General features: G+C 36.8%; 1 protein-coding gene across 8 annotated transcripts in view; it reads left to right on the top strand.

Moving 5' to 3' along the window:
* Lmo3 (LIM domain only 3) overlaps positions 1-22,703 on the top strand; it is a 62,672-nt gene that overhangs the window by 8,184 nt on the left and 31,785 nt on the right. For all 8 annotated transcript variants that reach the window (XM_036181458.1, XM_036181457.1, XM_036181454.1 and 5 more), the window contains one exon: positions 1,258-1,471. In XM_036181458.1, coding sequence (XP_036037351.1) covers positions 1,266-1,471 — 206 coding nt within the window. In that variant the 5' untranslated portion in view covers positions 1,258-1,265. The remainder of the gene's footprint in view (positions 1-1,257; positions 1,472-22,703) is intronic.

Genomic DNA, 22,703 nt, shown 5'->3' with positions numbered 1-22,703 from the left:
TATAGTGCCACTGTCCAATTTTCAAGGGGGCCCTTCACTTCCTTGCCTCTCTGTATTATAATTTGTAATACGAGGGAATCGATGATGTCTGCAGTATTTTATAGTGATTTGAATCCATCATGTGATAATGATGAAGCATTGCACAGCTGGCCAGCTTTTCTTTCTTTTTAAAGGTTGAGTGCTTGACACCTAGGGAAAAAAATAAAAAAAAACTCAAAAATGAATATTCAATTAATTGAAAATATTTCAGTCCAGTTGTAAAGCTCATAGAAGCAAGATTCCTTGCTTATGAAGAATGTTCATCATTGACATATAGACTATGGGGATATTTAATATGATATATGTATACCTTCTACAATGTATCTATTTATGGATGGCTGTGTAATTTTATATATTCTTGAACTTTGTCTTCTATTGTTTCTTCTTTCCCTTATAAAATAAGTGGATACTTATAGCTATCAGTTGCATAATCCTATACTTGTTTTAGATTGGAGCATATATTATATAATAAGTGATGAGTCTCCAATATAAGCAGTGACTAATGTGTATGAAAATAAATACATTTTGTTATTTTTAACACAATGAATGCTTTGAAATATCAAGGATACAGAAGCAAGTATTTGGATGTAAGTAAGCACTATAGGATGGATGGGTTTTGGGGACAGATCCACTGTATACTTATCTATAAACATCTGTACCACTAAGCTAAGATTCTGAATGCCCCATACAGATGCATGCTTCTTCCATCACACACATGTTAAGTGAATTGTTTCTGGAGTTAAGCAAAGCTCAGTTTTGATCCCTGTCAGGTCAGCCAATATGAGCTAGTTTCAGTTGCTTGCTTCTCTAGGTTGTCATCCATTTACTCACATGCTCTTCCAGAGGGTACCATTCTGTGTGGAGAATGGAACACTGTGGAAATAATTGAAGGATATCTAGCCTCCATATCCAATGTCAAGGTCCAACATGCAACATCAGTTCATCACTGTTGCTACTTCATGTGAATGAGTTCATCAAGGTTTTCATATGGATTTTTATGAAGTTTGAGGCTTTTTTCCAAAATGTAGTTTGGTTGTAATACTACTCTCAGAAAGGAAGGAAGGAAGGAAAGAAGGAAGGGAGGGAGGGAGGGAGGGAGGAAGGGAGGGAGGGAGAAAGGAAGAAGAAGGAGTGCCAAGAGGGTGTTAACTGTTTCACCTGTTTGTCTTCCTTTCTGTCTTGGAGTCTCAGTTCTCCTTTCTCAATTCTTTCCCTCAGGCATACAAATGCTCTCAGTTCAGCCAGACACCAAGCCGAAAGGTTGTGCTGGCTGCAACCGCAAAATCAAGGATCGGTACCTCCTAAAGGCGCTGGACAAATACTGGCATGAGGACTGCCTGAAGTGTGCCTGCTGTGACTGTCGTCTGGGAGAGGTGGGCTCCACCCTGTACACTAAAGCTAACCTTATCCTCTGTCGCAGAGACTACCTGAGGTAGGGATTATCTTTTGCATGCCAGTGATGGCTGAATGCCTTTTAAAGTACATTTGTAAGGGTATTTTCGGTTTGTTTATTTGATTTCCTTAACTACCCACTGATGTTCTTGAAAGATGTTATCCTGACAGCCTTCAAAATGTTGGCCTGTATCACACAAACTTCTGCTTAAGGGACAGCCAACACTAACACCTAAAGTGTTTTAATTTGGCTTGTCCATGTGCGCTGATTGAGGAATCAGGCATTCATTACTTACACTGAAAATGGCAGCTAATGCCAAGGATGTACCTAGATGAAAACAGCATCCAGGTTGTTTCTTTCATTAAAGCATAAGAAATGAAATTGCTTGAGTATGACAAAGAGAAACACATAGGTTGCTTAGCTGAATATTTTAGCTCTGTACTTTTAATAAGTTCAACTTTAGTTGAACAAAATAATCTGGTTATCCAGCTAAGTTTCCTGTTTCACATATGCTAAAGAAATCAGTTTTAAATTCTTGACTTGTATTCATTAGTATAGTTACTGCAGTGTTTTAGAACCTCGGCACACATTTAACTGTGTCTTGCCAACCTGTGATATTTAAAGTTATCACTTCAATACCGAGCAACCTCAGACTCTCTTGTGGTTGTATAAAGAATGAAAAAGTAAAGACCCCAGCATTGATGGGAACCAATTACCATCCTCCAAAGTACAAACATCCAAACAGTCTCAAGCCAGTGTGGGTATCCATGGTTATGATGGCCTGAAGTTAGTTCAACGTGTTTCCTGCTTTCAGTCAACACAGAAATGCTACTGAAGGGAAAGTATTTTTTTTTCAGGGGACTTTGTGACTTGACTTAGCTTCAAATTACTTATCTTAATAAAGTGGGATCTATCAAATTAGAGAAATGATATATGGCATCATTTGAGTTTTCATATTTGATTCAATTAATCATTTTTTTCTAGCCTGACATTAAGCTATTTATTTGAATCGTTTTCCTTATGACACAAAATTTATCAACTGGTAGTAACTCCATAACCAACCATCTTGGCCATTCCGGGAGGTGGTTCTTAAGAAATTTGATCCCTCTTTTCTTAGACTATAATTCAGTTATTTAAAGTCAGATTTTTTATCCTAATACATATTTATCTTTTGATTAATGGTAGTTGCATAGGGGCAAATCCAGTGTGGTTTCACACATTCTACTCTCCCCCTGATAGTAGGGCTTCTGGCTAATTACAAGCACTTGTTACCACTGCCCCGTGTTCCCAGAGCTCAGAGGCACACAAGGTGCCAACAATAGGAAGTGACTCTCAGGAGCCAGGATTTCCCTCATTATGGTGGCAAAACTAATCAGAGTTAACTTACAGCATGAATTCTTTCAGAACTCTGCAGTCTTTGAACTTTTCTTCTTTGAAATAAAAATGTCTCCTGTGCTCATTGTGAATGAGTGCCTCATTTCCTGATAAAGCAGTTGTGTTTGCTTTTCAGGATCTGACGTGTTGCTTTCTAGGTTCGCTTTGTCTGCACTAACTGGTGCCCACAGCTTTTTGACTCCTTTTGACTTACATTTAGGCACAATTTCAGTGTATCAAGTGGGCTTAGGTTGCAGTGGCAAACAGGGAGTTTATACAGTTTGAGCTGGAGTAGGCATTTTAATAAGTAAAAAAGATAAATATTAAGAAGGGTGTAAAGATTGTCATTTGGATGTTTGGGATATTTCTGAATTAGAAATGTTGAGTTTGCCTGTATCATGGGTAAAATAGTTATGCACTTTCAATGTGTTGACAGCAGAGAAAGTAACCTTAGATTTGTTTTATTTTAGTCTTCCTTAGTAATAGCAAATAGAATATGGTGTTAACCTAGCATTTGATCATCCCAATTAAATATCTCATCCAAGGGAATTTATCAAAATAGCTTCTGTATCTGAAGTATTCATCTTTTTTCAAAAACAAAATGCATATTACCCTCTATGATAAAGGTTTCCATTTCTCCTAGACTTTCATTTTAATGTCAGGTAACTTAGTATATGTACATCTTACTCTTTCAAATATGGTCCTCGTCACCAATATATTCATTTCTCAGAGAACAATTTCCTCTTAAATTGGTCATTACCACATTAATGACCAGTTGTTACATTAACAGACCAAGGATTGTTAACATCTCAGATTAGGTTGTTAACAGCAAGCTTATTCCTTATTTAAGCTGAAGGCTTGCTGTGTAATGTGACTTGAGCAATTTCATCAACACAGAAAGTGTCAATGTGACATGGAGAACTGGTATGTGCATAAAATGCTGTGTTATAGGGTGTAGAATATGCCACAGATGTGGTATGCTTTATGTAATAAAGCATAGGTCTCGATGACATTGTATAGCCATGCCTCTAAGAAATTTAAATACTTGGATCCTGTATTTAAAATCAAATTTATTCATAGATTAAAGTCTTTGATTGGATGTAGCCATTCACAAATGTTTAACAGGTGCCTAATATGTGGAAGACCGGATTTGAAACAATGGCTGACATTGAGAATAAAGGAAGAATATCATTGAGTAACGAGGTTTTGGACTCCAGCCATTGCTTTTAAACTTGCTTACAGAAATAGGCACAAAGCAGCCCAGGCATAATCAAAGTTTCCGAATTGAGATTCTGTGGCTACTAAGATAGTTTATTTTATTGTACTAATATTTGTAATGTGATTCGTGAACAAATACTCTTCTGGGTTCATTTTGCTAAGCCTCAAAAATCACTTTTTTATTTTCCTCTTTGTTCAATATTTATTCTTTTTGCATTTTTCACAGCCAATATTTAACCACTTAAATTTTTTTTCAAAATGGTTACATTTTTTTAACATTGGGTAATAGGTGATTTTGTTAGAGTAACAAAAGAAGAGCCACAGATAAGTTACACTTTTGTATTGTCCCTCGGAGTCACTAGTTACCTAAGAAAGAAAACAGAAAATGTAAAAGGAAATATTATCAATGCTTATAAATTATTGGTTATTGGTATTTTCCTACACTAGATAATTGTTTGTAACTGGAGAAGAGGGAAATACTTTTGCCAACTGTATTTAACAGCCCAATTAACTTCTCCCCTAAAGAAGAAAAACAACAAAAACAGTTCCTTCTAAGGTATGAGTTTTAGAAGGCTTGACTCTTATTCTGAATGACTGGGATAGTGTTACCTAATGAAAATATGCAAGTTCTCTGAGTAGTTATTTAAGGTATTAAATGATACAAAAATATAGGAATTTAGAAAGCAGGAAACTGTCTGAAGGTATAACCGTCATTATTGTGATATGTGTATCTTTCTTCAAGATATTTTTTTTTACCTTTGTGACACAGTCAGTTGCATTTAAGGAAAAACAAAACACCTGCACTGTGCTGCTTCAGACCCCAGAGTGGGGCTGCTTGCTTTCCAAAACTGACCTGTCATTTGGTTTGTTACTTGATCTGTTATTTTGCTGTGAACGTAGGATGTACATATCCAAGGAGAAAAATGTGCCCATTTTCAGAACTATTTTCCCTCCCTGGAACTTTCTTCATATAGAAAGAAAGAAAATCATTGACTTTTGAAAACTCTTCCTACTTTCAGAACAAGGATATGTAGTTTAACTGTTGTCAGGCAGTTCTGTGTCAAAACCCAGGAATGCATTTCTTAAATATGTGGCCAGCACATTAATGCATTCTTTCAAAGATTTTAAAGGTAACTTCATGACAAGATAGACAAAGAAGCATATTTAGACTCTAAGCTTGAGTTTAATAATAATAATAATATCTAAGAATAGTCAATTGTTGAATAAAATTAGCAACCTTTAGCATCACATCTAAGAGACTCTAGCCGCTGCTGTCACGTCTACTTCATTTTGGAAAATGTGAGGAGCCGGTGTATTACCAGAGTTTTAGAATTAAGACTTTGTGTAAACATTATAGTCAGAAATGGCAGAAACATGCCAATTCTTTATTTTTTGACCTAGAGGCAAAAAAGAAGAAGAATATCAGATCTCACCACTCTATCTTTGGGACAGTTTTTGCTTTTAGTGTTTCTGTAAGCCTGCAAATTTGTATGGTATATTCTAAGCATTAGGTCGACATAGCCTCTTTGAATGGTGTCTTGCCAGAGAGTTGCCTCAAAGCTGTTTGCTCTAGTGTATGCCATGAAAGAAAGCTGCTTATAGCTGTTTCTACATGAGAAGCTGTAAAATGTCTTATATAAAATTTAATGCAATTTGCTATTTTTATATGTGAGCATGATTTGTTTAAAATGAAACTACTGAGAAAGGGTGATGTTTCACGTTCCACCAAAGTTGCCAATTAACTAAAATGATTGAAGCTTGCTCTGCTGACTGCAAATTTTATATGCTTTAATACAATAATATAACTCTTAAAGAGAAAATTAAAATAAAATGCTGCACAGAGCATCAATCTAGCTATAACTTTATTTCACCCTGATCAAACCCAGTACTTCTAAATTTTTATGTAAGATTAAATTTATATTGATGTGCAATTATAGCCTTAAATGTAAATAGGAATGTGTTATTAATACTGTTTCATCTGGGCAAGATGAAGCACAGCATCTGTCTTAATGTGGAATAAAGTATTCATTCTTTTTTTCCCTCACTTTTGCCTTCTGAATATGAAGCAGATGGAAATATTTGCCCTGGAAAGCAGTACATTATTATTTCTTAAAATAACTTTTTATCATCTGAGTTTAAAAATGAAAGAAGTTTCTATCTAGATTGAGATACTGTACACATAAACTTTTCTCTACAAGCTTCATTTCAAGCATTTTACTACAGTCCTAATTTTTATAATATATGAATGTCTTAGTTGATCTCAGTATAATAAAATATTCTGATGCATGAACATACTTGATGCTATGGTCTATTGAAAAATACTGTTCTAACCCTTGCAAATTATTTTACATTATTTACAGCTTTATAAAGAGTTGTAACTTTTCCATTTTTCTTTTATCGTATGAAAGTATTACTAAATTCTAGTTTAGACTATATAGTATGCATAGAACAATATAATGAATAGACAATAATTTCATTTGATACAACACTTTAGAGAAATGTTCCTTCTCTGGGAAAATAGTTGGCAGCTCATAGCAGACTTCCTGAGGGACATATACACAAAAACTATGCCTGTTAAAAAATATTTAATCTATATGTAGAATTTCTTTCCTTTGTAAATTTAGCTATAACTTCTTTCTGTTTTTAGTTTCACAATTACGCATTTGTAATGAATGAATATTTACATACTTCATATAATTAACTATTTGTTGTGGATTTTTGTTTTGATTTGTTTTATATACTTTAGCTATTTTAATGGAAAATACCAATTCACTGGGAATGTTAAGAATACTTGACACTATTTGTTTTTTGCCTCTTTAATCATTTTATAATGCATGGAAGTCTTCAGTGAGGGTTGTTTGTACATGGAATTTGGATAAGTTAGGCATACCTGACTTAGCAAAAAATTTAAAAAAAAAATCTGTTTCTACGAGTATATTTAGGATTAAAGGCATCTAGAAGAACTGCATTTGAGAATTGCTAAGCATGCTTATTTTGCACTTTATAAATGTGTAGAATTCTGGGAAATAATATCTATTTTTGGTTGCTCTTAGAAAATATCAAAGTAAGCCAGCACTTCATTTATAAACTCACCATTAGCCTCCATTAAGTGACTAATAATACATCTTAATGCTGTGTTTGGACTGCATAAACATAATTTATTAAGGAATCTCATTTTGAAAACATGCTGAAAGTAGTAATTTTGTAAACGGTTTTGATGAATATTTACAATATAAAAATGTATTATGTGGTTCAGTTTTCTGCCTCACATAAAAATGACAGACCCTAAAAATAAGAATTTTAGCCACAGAAATGATCACAGTATTTTCCCTCATTGCTCTGAAACCCTTCCAAGTCCTCTTTTGGTATTTTGTTTGAAAACGTTTCCTCAGTTCCATCACAGACAGCAGTTTCATCTCAGCCCCCTACACCGTCCAGTTAGCTGACATGCCTCACTTTTATCAACTAATGTTAGCTAATGTGTATAAGCATCTGGTGAGATCTTGAAAAGAAGGGAGGCAGAAATAAAAATAGCAATATCTTATTCTCTTGCTCAGATTTGGTTTTGTTTTGTTTTTTGGTTCACGTGTTATCTGTGTTTCTGTTAGAAGTCACTCACCTCTCTTCTCGACTCTCCAGTTTCATGGTATGTCGAGCCTTGAAATACGTGATGAGCTGACATGTGAAGCTAATTTCCTTGTGTTGGAAACCACAGGACTGATCTGCTGGTACATGTTACATCTTTGCTAGTCTAAAGTGAAAGACAAATCTCATAACACTGGGTTTATTCCCACTTGATGTTTATCTTCTGATTCTGTTTTCACCAGCTCCTCTGGAGTTTGAGCCTGTCTTCTCTAGTTAGAGTTGAATGATGGAAATAATTTATCTGAAAGCTAACCATGTATTTCCTCTGCTGAGTTATTTAAGTAAAATTCATTTTGAGGAAAGTTTACACTGCGAAACATGTGACATGCATGTGGATTTTTTGTTAGTTTAAACAATTTATTTTACTTCATTGTTTTTCCTTCTTGTTGTTGATGCCCATGCATAATTTTGCATTAAAGGAATTAGGATTCCAGCAATCAAACACACAGACTTCTCACATCACTATGTCCATATACCTAGGCCAGTTTTGCTTTCTATCCTAAGCTCATCATAACAAATTCTAAGCCTTATTTTCATAGTTCTAAATTGTTCTGGATTCCTCTATGGTGTTAGCATTTCATGATATATAAAATATAACTATCTGTAGGCTTTACAAGTTTCAAATAAAATCACACTTGAGATAAATAACCATCCTAGACTAGTCAGATCCCTGATTGAAGTTATAAAATTAAGCTTTGTGTATTAAGTTAGACTCTAATCAGCATGTGTTGTTATGATTCAATTTAATATTAAAAACTCTCCAACTGGGCTACTGGGAAAATAAAAGAATCTTAGGAATTGAAGGATTATTTGCTGAGGAGCACGCTAAAGCCATATTTAAGTGCAATACAGTGGTGTCCACATCAAGTTCATCCTATTAATAAAACAGAAGATCAGTTTTAGCAAAAATAAATATCAAATATGTGGAGGACAAGCAAGGGGCATAGAACTTCATAAAGTGTGACAATGCCAACATTTAATATTACTCTAAACACCCGGAGAAAAGCTGAATTCTTATCTCATTAATGCTGCAGGATCTCACAAGGCAACACACAGAGAGAAGCCAATCCCACATGTGCTGGGAAAGGAAGTTGCTAGAACTTCCAGAACAATGCCATTTGTAATAACAGTTCAAGTATGGGTACATAGTCATCTGCTTTTCAAATTATTTTTTGATTTGTTTTATTTTTATAGTATTATCTATGGCAAGGTAGCACATGCCTTTAATTCTAGCACTTGGTAGCTTGGGGCAGGAGGATCAACAAATGGAAGACAGACGAGGCTACAAGAGACCCTGTCTTAAAATAAAATAAAATATTTAGAATGTCTTAAGTAATATCCTTTGATACAAGGCTCACATACCATAAAAAAAATCAAGATTATACCATTTTATAATTCTTTATGATCAGGAGTGCAATGCTTATTTTGCACCTATCAATTTCTCAATAAAACTGTATTCTCCCTAATCATGACATGTAAAGGCTGAGTAGGAGGAGTGGACTGTTTCCTGTTCCTTTGCTTAGATGAGTAGGAATAGAAAAAGAAAATGGTAAGAATGGCCTTACCTTCTAACACTGAGTATGGGTATGGATAGCAATGGGCAGGTTGCTATCCTTTGAGCCTATACTTTGAGCCTAATTTTAAAACTTAGAAGGATTGCACATGAACATCCCATTAAGCATTTATTTACACTATGAGAAATAGAAAAAAATAAATTCGAGTATCAATATTTCATTGCCATAAATAATAGATGTAAAATATTCCTACTTGATTTTCCATGACACATCAATACTAAAATATAGTTATTGATATTTTACTCTGTGAATAATCAGCTATTCGGTCTGAGAAATTTGTGAAGAACTTTTTTCTACAACTGATAAATAATGACACCATTCTTGCTAAATAACTAAGAATATATAAAAACTTTTACTCCAGTTATGACCAACATGGAAAATGAGGTGTGTATGACTGGGAGAAATTAGAAAAACATGAGAGGAAGGTCAAGCTATAATTGAGTAGGAGAGTATTTTTTGCCTAGTATACACAGGGCTGAGAGTTTAGTCCCCAGCATAAAAAAATAAATTAGAAAAGACAAATTTTAGAAGGAAGGTTTTAAGAACAAATATAGACTTTGTAAAGATAGTATTATAAGTTAGAAATCTGTAGAAAGTCTGAGCCTCATATATATATATATATACACACATATATAGAGTAAGATAAATGTGAAACTGTGTTTGAACCTGTTCATATTTTTGCAGATATTGGCAGGCTGTTAATGGAGGTTACTATTGACATCTTGCAAAACATTTAGCATTCTTGTTGTCATTTTCTCATCCAACAAATGTCATTATTCTAGGATAACAAAGCCCTGAGATATAATGCTGAATAAAACATGAAAATAGCTCCTGCCCTTGTGGAAATTTTATCCTAATTAGACAGGGTAAGTAATCATCAAAACAAGAATAGGTTATATAGGCATTAATAACCATGGGGGAAATGAGGCAGTATATGGAGCATGTGGAATGTGTGTGTGTGTGTGTGTGTGTGTGCAAGAGTGCACAAGCATGAATGCACACACATGTATGTGTGGAGAGAGATGTAGAAGAGGGAAATGGAGAGGAAGAGAAAGACGACAGAAGAGATGAAGAAATGGAAAACTGACCTCTGCCTTAGGTTATACAGAAATGTACTCATTGAGACAGTATCCTCAGTTATAGACCTGAAGGAGATGACAGAGCTAATGAGGGGCATGCATGCGAAACACATTCTGAGCACAATAAACAATCCGGATGAAGACCTGGTAGGTTTGAGGACCATCAAAGATGCTGCTGTGGGTGTAGTAAGATCAAAAGCCATAGAGGTAAAAGGCTGTCAGTGTGAGGTCCTCTACTGCTCTGTCATGAGTACAGTGGGAGTTCCCCTTAAAATTCTGAGTGCCTTCTATGAAAGCTGTGTGCTCTGAGCAGCACTCATCTATACCATTTTGTGTTAGAGTCTGTATACTGAATTACATGGGAAATTCTGTCACTCATTTACTGTAATATTTCTTTGGGTGTCTTTATTTGGACGTATCAGTGAATCTTCATAGTAAAGAAGTAGCTATGACATATGATCCAAAAAACCATGAGGATGTGGTAATATGACTATCTGCAAGTAATCCACAGGATATTGTATAGTTGTGTTTGACTTTAAGTCAACACCTGTACATATATACTGATATGGTTGAAAGATGATTTGAACTCCATAGTATTTCAGTCCCAAATACAATGAGATGTCTGCTGCAGTGAGGTGGTATGAAAACAAGAACTCTTAGAAAGACATCTACTGGCCAGATGATGAACTCTGGCCAGATCACAGCTAATTGCAGAGATGGAACTTTTTCAATGTGGTTAGTTTTCAACTTTTGAAGTCAGTTGTACTAATTTTGAAGTGGTTTTCAAAGATAAGCATAGGCCTGAGATGTTGCTTAGTAGTGAGGCACTTACATTGTATGTACAAGACTTAGCTAAACACACACACACACACACACACACACACACACACATACACGGGAGAGGAATTAAAATAAAATTTAAAAGTTAAGTCTAGAATTATGAAATTAAATTGTTTTCTAGGGAAAAAACCATTTAGCATGAACTATTTGCTCTGATCAGCATATAGAGCATTAAGCTGGCTTTTAGGAAAGATGCATTGTTACTGGAAATAACTCAGTAAATCACATTCTTAATACTATGAGTGAGAGGAACATTAGGCAGGTGCTGTTCACGTTGAAATTCGTTTCTTACCAAAAGCCTAAACCTAGTTCACCTGTGCTAAATTTAAATCAGGAAGAGATAACCATTATTTTTTAAAACCCCAAAATTGATATCTGTTCTTCCTTTAAAATTTTTAAGAACATTATTATTATTGGGTATGGCTGTTTTGCACATATGTACCTGCTGCCCATTGAGGACATAAAGAGGGCATTGGATCTCCCTGAAACTGTAGTTATAGACAGTTGTGAGCTACCATGTATGTGCTGGGACTAGAATCCAGGTCCTCTGGAAGAGCAGTCAGTGTACTGACCACTGACCCATCTCTCCAGATATTTATAAACTGATTACTTCCTAAAAGTGAAAGAAGTGAATTAAATTTCTGAATGCAAGTCAAAGTTTATACCTATGCATAAATCTAGAAGACTGTCTGAGGTTCTATCACCATATTTATCGAAAATCCAGGCCAATGTACTTTGAATCTCATAGGGAGACACATTTGATGGATCTTGAAACAGCAGCTCACTTCCACACACAAAAATTGTAATATATACTATTCACAAAGTAGTGTTGGCCAAAGAGCTATGTAAGAATGAATCATGACTATCATCTTGAATCTCAGAGACCTTTTCCTGTGCTTTCCAGTTCTCTCAGTAGCTGGCTTACCTCTTATGGCTGCCATCTTGTGAAGGTTGAGTTGACATTCCTAATCATTTGCCATTACCTCCATTTAAAGTAGATGCAGTTTACTTTGATTTCAAGGAAAAGTTGCTTCATCGTGACCCTACAGTATGTTGATTGCTTAAATAAACTTGTCAGAGGTCATTATTAAACAAAGTCCATCTTTGAAGAAGGTTGATTGTTTATTTGACTGAACATGTTAAATGTTCCATGCTTTTGATCAACAGTGGACATTTGCAGAGACCTGCCACAGTTAACTCTTGAGAAAATTTAAAATAACTCTAAAAGTTCATTTTAGATATTTATCTACCAGTACTAATCAGAATCTTTGATTTTCACCACTCAGGTGTAGTGTAGGGTTTTATTATATATATATATTATATATATATTAAATATATATTTGTTTTTTTCTTTTATTTGCTTGCTGTTTGTTTATTGAGCCAATGTTTCTTGTTTCCTAAGCTGCTCTTAAAGTTGTTTTGTAGCTTAAATTCTCATCCTCTTGCTCACATGTCTCTAGTGCTGGGTCCACAGGCTTCTGCCAGCATGCTCAATTAACAAAGTGCTGTAAATAAAACCCAAGGCTTTGTGCTGCCAGACAAGACCTCTACTAAGCTACATACCTATCCCTGTTGGTTTCTTTTTTGAGAAAGAGTCTCACTCTGGACCCCAGTCTAGCCTACAACTCACTGTATAGGTGTATAGCACAGCTGTTCCCAACTCACAGCTCCCCTTCTACCTCAGCTCTGCAGGTCCCAAATGCTGGGATGATGTGTGTGAACCACTCCACCAGGCTCAATATCCTAACTTTAACCACTTTGCTAGTCATTACACATTCCCCTACCGCAGATGCTGTTGTCACCATGAGCCCCAATGGCAGAACAGTCATATGTCCCTGTTAGGACCGATTCACGTGATATTTATCTTCTGCAAATATCAACTTACAAAAAAAGTCACACAAATTCTCATCAGTTCCTCAGATAGCTCACCCACTAGGTAAGGTTAGACTTAATCCCTGGTTCCAGAGGTATGTTGAGAAGCAGAATTGGTGAACAGCCTAGACTTGAAATCTGCCTCACTCCAGTAGTGTATAGCTGTGCACCCCTTTGTGAGTTACTACACCCCTGTGGGCCTCCATGAATTTCCTGGCAAGTTGGGGTGCTATTACTCTACCTTTGTGGGCCTCCATGTACTTCTAGGCAAGAAAGGGTGCTGTTACACAACCCCTGTGGGCCTCCATGTGCTTCATGGCAAGTAGGGGTGCTATTATTCTATCTCTGTGGGCCTCCATGTACTTGCTGCCATGTCAATGTGCTGTTACTGCACCCCATGAGCCTGCATGTTCTTCCTGACAAGTCACGGTGCTGTTACACAACCCCTGTGGGCCTCCATGTGCTTCATGGCAAGTAGGGGTGCCATGCCCTTTCATGGATTTGTTGGGGAATCACCCTGGGAAGAAGCTCAGCATAGCAACTGACAGTTCGCTGGTGGGTTCTGTTGCTGTGAAGGAAGAATTTCCCTGAGTTATGAAGATAAGGTAGTGGGAAAATTAAACATAAAAAGAACATTAAAGAAACAGATTAAGATGAGGTTTAAGAGTGATTAATAATCACGAATATGAAAAGCTGCTACTGTAATAAGATCTTTTGCCAGCTTTTCATTTACAAAGAAGATGGATGAAGAAATAGCTAAATATCATGTGCACTTGAGGCCACATTTAAAAAAAAACAAAACAAGATTTCCTAACAGTAGAGATTATTATTAGGGCCAATTTGACTCTTTAGTGGAATTAGTGAAAATTGGATTTCCTCTGTAACTGAAGTGACAGCTTTGTTGGATATCTTATTTGCCCTCCATTGCCCCATTTTAGCATGTGAAAGTCCATGACCTTGTAAAGCATTCTAGTTAATGTTCCCTGGGGCAGAATTATAAATTTTAGGTTGTTTAGATTTCCGTAACAGTGTTGATTTTTCTGTCATTTTCTTGAATGACAAAGATGTAAGGATGCCAGTATCTTTGTATTAAGTCTTTTATTTTTCACAGTGTTCTCTAAACATTTTGATGGTGTTCTTTAAAGCAGTTAAGTGTGAACCTTCAACTTATTTATATTTATTAATCTTAGGGGGTGGACTGGAGAGATAGCTCAGTGGTTAAGAAAGCTTGCTGTTCTTGCAGAAGACCCAGATTTTAGTTCCCAGCATCCATATTTTATGGCTCACCACTTCCTGTAACTCCAAGTCCAGAAGTACTGTAACCTTCTTCTAGCCTCCATGGCCACTGCACCCAGGGGCACCTGTCTGTACACAGATGTGTACACGTAAATAAAACAAGTAAAATAAATCTTAAAAATTGGTACATTGTAAATTTTCCATTGTAAAAATTTTAAAATTATGATAGTGATATTGAAATAAATGAAAAATAGAAATTGAAATGCTAATATTTTTAGAGACCCCTGTGAATTTTGTACCACCAGTTTTGAGATCACTCTGTATTAGTAGCTTTTAATGCTTGATTGAAAGTTTCTTGATGAGGACATTTTTTTTTCTGAGTTGAGGATCAAACCCAGGGACTTGTGCTTGCTAGGCAAGTGCTCTACCACTGAGCTAAATCCCCAGCCGTGAGGACATTTTGTGATGGGAGCAGGTAAGCATGAGTGTTTGGTAAAGGAATTATAGGGGAAAGCTATGATAGTTGTTTGAAAATGAGAGGCTTGCTAATGATGAGCCAGTAGGTCTCGTTGTGGTCATTTAATAGTAAGCCAAGCCTTCCTTTCGTGAGCACTGTGGTGAGTCTGCTGCTGTAGCACAGCCACTGGCAATGTTAGTATGAGGCAGAGTTCCTCTCCCTCCCCTGCAAGCCCCCTTTCAGGACACAGTGAGATTTGAGACAGATAAATGCTAAAAGAACCCTGTGTACCAAAGCAATCTTTATTGCATGTAATACATATCATTGTTTGTCTCCTGTAGAGAAAAATACTTGTGTCGTGCTGTTAAAATGCACTCCTGACAGACCAGTGCTTGCGATTATAGGGCCCATAGCTTTAAAAAAATGAAACACTGACAGGAATACAATTTAAGAAAATTTGACGCCAAGGGTAGTCAACATGTAGGCTACTATTAAGGGGCCAAATTTCAAGGCCAGGGGTTTATTTTTAAAAGAGCCACAGTTTATTTGCTTGTAGTAGGCAAAGTTGAAAGAAAAAAATCAAATTGAGTTTCTTGCTCTCTAGTCTGTAGAAAATTAATGGAAGCAACAGTTCAATAAGATTTTATTGCAGAAATGTTTAAGTGAAACATTTCAGAATGCTTGGGAATTTTTAAACAGTTACTTACCACTTAGAAAGCTATAACACTGTCTTGCGTAACAAATTGTTAGCATTGGATCCTAGGCACACCCTGTGATTTTCTTAAAGTGGGTAGTCAGAGCTGGTTAAGCGGAATCACTTTGCTCATTGCATTTGTGTGTGTGTGTGTGTGTGTGTGTGTGTGTAATTTTAAATGCCTTTGAGATTGACAGCCCAGCAGTACCCACAGTTACTATAATTCAAAATGTAAGCTACTGTCCAAGTAGCCTCATGGGAACAGAAGGACAGTTGAATGTATCAGACAGAAAAGAAGACTTTGAAGAAGGAAGTCACCAAAGACGAGATGCAAGGAGCTATGTTGGCTATTTGGAGGTGTACAGAGTGTTCTAATGCACAAACTGCTACCAGATAATGCTATAGCATGCCTTCTTAAGCCACCACATGATTCTATTATTAGAGGGAGAGCATGAATTTAGATGAGATGTATTATCTAATTTTACCACTTTACAAACAAATCTGCTGCCCAGTAATATTTGAAACCAACTGTCTAAGGATTATGTGTTCTCTGTGAGAAAGGTGACACAATCATGTGATAGCAGGGTCACAGGGGGCTCTCAGCTCAGGTACCAGAGCAGGGAGAGAACATTATCTACTACTGTTGGTGGGGGGGGAGGAGCATCAGGAAATATGTGTCCTGGATTCTCTACCCTGTTGGCAGAGTCATGTTGACACCCATTAACAGAGTTTTGGAGATGACTGTTCCTACCTAAAATATAACATCTAGAGATGTGTAGATATTCCTCCAAATTTAGTGGGCCTGACTGTGACAATGCCACCCTCAGATCTTTTATCTGTGCTATAGAAAGGTATGTGTACTCTGTGTGTACGCTCCCATGCATGTGTGTGTACAAAGGTCTGCATGTGTGTGTACATAAGCAAGTGCAGGCCAGAGTTTTTTTTTCTGAGCTAAGATATGTCTCTCTCTGTCTGTCTGTCTCTCTCTGTCTCTCTGTCTCTCTCTGAACCAGAAGCTCAATAATTGGACAGAGCAGGTAGTTGGCAAGCCCCCCTGAAATTCTCCAATCCCTGCCTCCCAGTGCTAGGATTTCAGGCTGTATCAGGCCCAGTTGTTTGTTGTTGTTGTTGTTTTTAACATGGGTGCTGGGGATCCAAATTGAGGTCCTCTTGTTCAGTGTACCCACCAAGCCATCTCCTCAGTCCCGGGTATTGTGTAATTTTGAATTTTGTCTAAATATAGTGCCATAGTGCCAGAGGTTTTCCACTCAGCCATGTGTTAGAGTGCACAAAGAGTCCCTGGCTAAGGAAAGCTCACCATGGCCCAACCATGGCCAAACCTCCTTCCTGTTTCTGGGCAGACGTTCCTCATTCACACATGTGCTTCAGCTGTGACTCTCCAGTCCACATGCAACCTTTGTCACATGATGGCGTCTTGGCACTGTATTCTTCAGGCACTACCTTTCCACTCTTGATTTTACACTGAACTAAAAGAAATAGCATTTATGGCAGGTTATCTGAAAACTTCAATATTAAGCTATTCCTCCTGATAATTTTAAGTATCCTAAGTTTAGAGTGTTTAGGGAGCTATGTTTTTTTACCTTGATCTTTGTTGTTTGGGTTTTCCAGGGTTTTTCCACAGAATTATTTATCAGGATTTTGCCACTAGTTTATATTATGGAATATTTTAACAAATAGCTTCAAAATTCCAATGTCTAAGGGTTGCTATTGTGGTCATTCAAAAACATATTGATATCTCAGTGTGTGAGTATGTGTATAGTCCATGTGTATGTATGTGCACTTGGGTGTCTTGAAGCCAGAATACTGTATCAAGTGTCTCCTTCACTCTTTGTATCCTGTGGCTGACTAACAGGAGGGGATTCTGGTACCCTCCTGTTTCCACCTCCTCATCACAGAGACTACAGACACCACCACCATGCTGCTGTGAGACTTTGTGTAGTGCTGAAGACCTGAACCCAGGTCCACATAATTGTATGTCAAACACTAAATCAACCTAGTCATTGCGCCAGGCCTGCTATAGACATTGTTTGTCATATCATACAACATACTACAAAATCAGTGGTGACAGTTCCCTCAGATCTGAGTATCAATAAGTTCCTGGTACTGTCAATGATTACATAATACTTTGTATTGAGCACTGTGACTTAAAAATGTGTTTGTACTTCTCTCTTTTATTTGTCTTCCAGATCAAATTACTTTCCATCAACGATTCAGAAATGACAGTATTTTTGATCTTCAGAGTTTTGTTTTCTCTTAACCTGTGTGTGTGTGTCTGTGTGTGATTATTATATATATTTTATATATAGATTATTATACACATGTGTCATATATATCTATATATACCTGCATATATATGTATGTATATATATTCCAAATTGTGATATACAGAGGTTATATTTTGGAGGTTTCTTCTCAGATCATTCGAATGAACTCATTTAAATACTGGGATGAGTAAACTACAGTGGAAAGAAGTAGAAGTTGAAGCACAGGGCATGGTGGACGTGCAGATGGCTGAGTGAGAGGAATTTAAGGGCAGGAAGGGTCTGATAAAAAGGAATTCCCCAAGTGCTGCATAGAAAACAAAATATAGGTGAAGACAACATTTGAACTCACCCTGCATAGTATAAAGACCAGAGCTCATGCAACTTTTTGCGTTTGTTAATGTTTATAGACACATGGTTAATTTATCATGAAGTTAATCCATCCTAAAAAGCAAACATATACATGTGATACTTATATCTTAAAGCAGCAATCAGTAACTTGCTTTCTATAATGATTCTTTGATGTAAATTAAAATGAATTATTTAACTCACAGAAGGCTGAGCCAGGGATTGCATAAAATGTCTTCAGGTACATGAGTATATCCTGGAACATAAAATATACGGTAAATCAGGGCTCATATACCTCCTTAGAGGGGAAGCCTCTATTCCAGTAGGCTTTGTTTACTGTGGGCCTGGTATTGCTCATATCTGGATAAACTATATTTTTTTCTAGACCTATAAGGGAAAACTCTTAAAATTAAGATGATAAAGACAACTTGTATGAATAGCTTGCAGGTAACCTCTTGGCTAGACTCATTATTCTAGTTCCAATAGCTGTCTATACATTTAAAACTTGTAGAATGTGCTGGTGTTTGAAAATGCTTGTATCATTCTGAATTTTGAAAAGGTGATCACTGCCCCTCATTAACATATACCATTGGTACTTTTGTTTCAACATGTCCTCAGAGCTTATTGTAACAGGAGTTCTCTGCTTGTGAGATCCAGGCAGCTCCTTCCACAGCACAAGGTTCCTTGCCTCTTCCCAAGCTTGTGGTATGTAGCACAGTTTCCCCGGAATTAAGGGGCATATTTTCAGGGATCCTCACTAGGCCACATGTTAGATGCGTGAAGTCATCCACATCTTACCAGTCCTAAAATCACCAGTCACTGCATGTTCCAGATTGTTTTCCTGTTGCTGAGACCAAAAAAAGCAACCTGGGGAGGAAAGGGTTTATTTCAGCTAATGGCTCACTGTCTTTCATGAAGGGAAGTCAGGCAGGAGCTCAGACAGGAACCTGGAAGCAGGAAACAAAACAGAGACCATAAAGGAATTCGGCTTATAGCTTGCTCTCTATGCTTCACTCTTCTTGCTTTTTTTATGTAACCCAGGGCCAAGTGCCTAGAGGTGGCACTGCCCATTGTAGGCTAGATCCTCGTATATCAACCACTAATCAAGAATATCCTTCAAGATTGACATACATTTCTCAGTTGATGTTCTCAGATGGTCCTAGCTTGTGTCAAGTTGAAGAAAATTTAGCCAGTAAAAGGCATGTCCAAGGCTTGGCATTACGTCACATTGTGACTCCTGTACTTGGCACTTGGGGAGGGTAAGGTGCATGATCTTGAGTTGAGGCCAACTTGTGCTACTTAGCAATACCTGTATTTAAATAAAGGAAAAAGTAAAAGAATCTGATAAAGAAAAGAGGGTGAGTGGAGGAGGAAAGGAGAAAGTAAGGAAGAAAGAAAGGAGGAGATAGAAGGAGGAAGGGGGAAAGAGAGGATGCCATCACCCCTCTGCCAATCAATGTGAACTCTAACTGTGTTTGGCTTTAATTCCTGTCCTCTACCTATATGTCAGTCTACTGGTACCTACATAATTTCCCAGTAAGCGTTGTGGGAACTTCAATGTCCTTGTCAGGGACCTTCTCACATCCACAGTCTTTGGTAAGATACTTAAAAAATCAAAACATCATCTTAATTGAGGTTCGAGCATTGCTTCAACTGTAACTTGCCTTTAATTTCAAAGATTCAGTTTTTCTTCTAGCTGTCAGCATAGCTCCTTTATATTCCATATTTTAGGAACCCAAGAGGAACCCAGATAAAACATCTTCACTCACTGGTAAAAACGATGCTTCCTGCAACAAAACTCATCCACCCTCATATGCCTCACTTTTTACACTTTCTCACACTGTATTTTCCTTCCTCTCTTGATTCTGGGAGATGTTATTCAATACGGTCCACACAAATGAAAGCAAGTTTCTCTCTGCTATATTGAATATGAGCTCTTTATCTCAGGATCACATACAGTGTCTTGTCCTTGCACAGAATATGTCATCCCAGTAACACAGATACTCTCCATCAACCTCCCATTTTACTTGCCTTGTAGCTGATCCTTGACTTCAACCTTCAACTCCCTGCTATGTATTTTCTTTCTCCAATTTCATCAACTATTTCAATCTCCTGGCTTTCCCTGACTAATGGGAACCCACCAATTGACCGTGCTGGTCTTAGCCTTCCAACATCATTTCTTGCATCTTGTCTGTCTTCCAATAAAGAGCTTGCCAAGTATGCAGTCAGGGAAGTAGACATGGATATAGTAACCCCTTTGCTTTTAACCTAAGCACTACTAAAGTCAGCCTAAGAATCTATACACTGATATGCACTAATTTATTTATCTCAGGTTTTAGATACACGTTCCTCCTGCCACCGTTCACATTTCATCGCTTTTGATGTATCTACAACTATTTTTATCACATTCATCCAGATGACGAGCAATGTAAATTCTGTTCAAACCCAGTTTTATGTCCTCAGCTTCATTTCACCCTGCATTTTGGGTCTTTGCTTGATAAGGTATCTTTTTAGTTGTTTCTCTACCCTCAATTTGTGAATATAGACAAGATTTTTTTCCATTCTAAAATTTTAGTTTTTTCATTCTTTCAAATATGTGCTGATATTAACAAATTCCTTTATTGACCAAGATTGTTTTATTTGAATATTTATTTATTTATTTTTATTTTATTTTTGAGGGGGGTTCGAGACAGGGTTTCTCTGTGTAGTTTTGTGCCTTTCCTTGAACTCACTCTGTATCCCAGGCTGGCCTCGAATTCACAGAGATCTGCCTGCCTCTGCCTCCCCAGTGCTGTGATTAAAGGCATGCACCACCACCACCTGGCTTTGAAGATTTATTTTTGTTACTTTATGTATATAAGCAGTTACCTTTGTGTACATATGCATACCACATGCATGCTTGGTGCCCACAGAGGTTAATACCCCCAGAAGTAGAGTAATAGATGATTGTGAACTGCCATGTGAATAATGGGAATCCAACCTGGGTCCTCTTTAAGAGCAGCAAATGATCTTGACCACTGAGTCAACTCTCCAGTCCCAGGATTTTTTTCTTAAAAACATCCTCCATTTCTGTCATCTACACTTTCACAGCCTCATTTCTTCCCCACCCCGTGTGGCTTGTGTGCCACCCCATCCATGTTGCTGGTATTGTACTCCCTAATGTCTAATTGGTGAAGCCAAAGTCATTTTCTTAAGAATCATTTCATGGTCATTTTATCTCCTTATAGTGTTGACTTCTCCTTTGTAAAAGCTTTCTACTCTCTTAGATCCCACGATCCCTACTCAATTTTGATGTATTCCAGGTAGTTCATCCCCATAAAATATTTAAAGGAGAGAATGATTGTATCATGGGAACCCTGCTATTATTGAAATATGATTTTTTTCTCCTGATAGTATTATATATCTATGGCTGTTGCTACTTTGACTTAACGAATCACTAGGCACACCCAACTACTCCAAGTTTCTCCTCATATTTTGATGTCCTTTAAACATCTGCCTGGCACATTACTCTCCTCCACTGTTAAAAATTAAACATTTCGTGCCTCTCTCAGCATCTACAATTAAATACTGAAGAGATAGCTCAGATTTAAAACTCGACTCATGAGAAACTCTCACACAATGGTGGACAATTGATCCTTGTGTATATTCCTTCAATAACTAACATGACTTTTATGGTCAGACAACATGAGCATCAGTCAACTTGCAATAGGTCAGTATCATAATACAACTACATTTGACAAACTAGAGAAGACAGCAAACTAATCTGCAATGTGCATCGCGCATGGTCAAAAATGTGTGTTTCTTTCAATAATAGATTTTGAACCAGTAAAACAAAAAAGTTATCAATTATAGATAGTCAATGCTATATTTTCTGTTATCAAATTTAATAAGCTTATTGTCTTACAAAAGAAATACACCTATAGTGTACAAATTTAAGGCTATGAATTGACAAAAGTGCCAAACAAAAGCCCTACAAGAGATTACTGATATTTAATTTCCTAGCAATCTAAATCTTTTTAGGTTTGTTTTTATACATAGCTATAAATATTTATCCAACTGTCCAGATGAGGTAGTATCTTTCCCTACTGTTTATAGCCTGATATTTTCAGTCTATTATATGTAACATGGTAACATATTATCACTTAATCTATTATCTGATCTATATTTAGATTCTTTCATTACCCCCCCCCCAAGTCCTCCAAATCTAGTGTCTCAAATCAGGATCTTAAGATTGCATTTCATATTACATTATTATATTCATGTCTCCTAATCTTGACCATTTCTGATTTTGATGGCATTCTTATTAAAGAGATGATGGGATTTGTGGTATAGAATGTTTTACCTTCTATGATATGGAGTCATCCTTGTGGGATCAGTGATCTTGTTCTTTTACCCCCAAAACTCCTATGAAAATAGAATTTGCACAAAACATCAGTAACATTCAAGTGTGTTTTCTTTTTCTACAATGCATGATCAACAATTTACTCCTCACATTGCATCCTGTCAGAAAACATGTAATGTATGCTATATTATCACTCTACCTCATGATGGAAGACAGGCCTGTCCTGCTTTTCTCAGCTAACCTTTTCTCATTGTGACCAGACACTCTACTGGGCCTTGTCACTTGCAGAACAAGACCTGGCTCTCCATTA

This window comes from Onychomys torridus, chromosome 3 (genome assembly GCF_903995425.1).
Source record: "Onychomys torridus chromosome 3, mOncTor1.1, whole genome shotgun sequence".
Lineage (NCBI taxonomy): Eukaryota > Metazoa > Chordata > Mammalia > Rodentia > Cricetidae > Onychomys > Onychomys torridus.
Note: the sequence above shows the minus strand (reverse complement) of the source record. Positions and strands in the feature narration are given on the sequence as shown.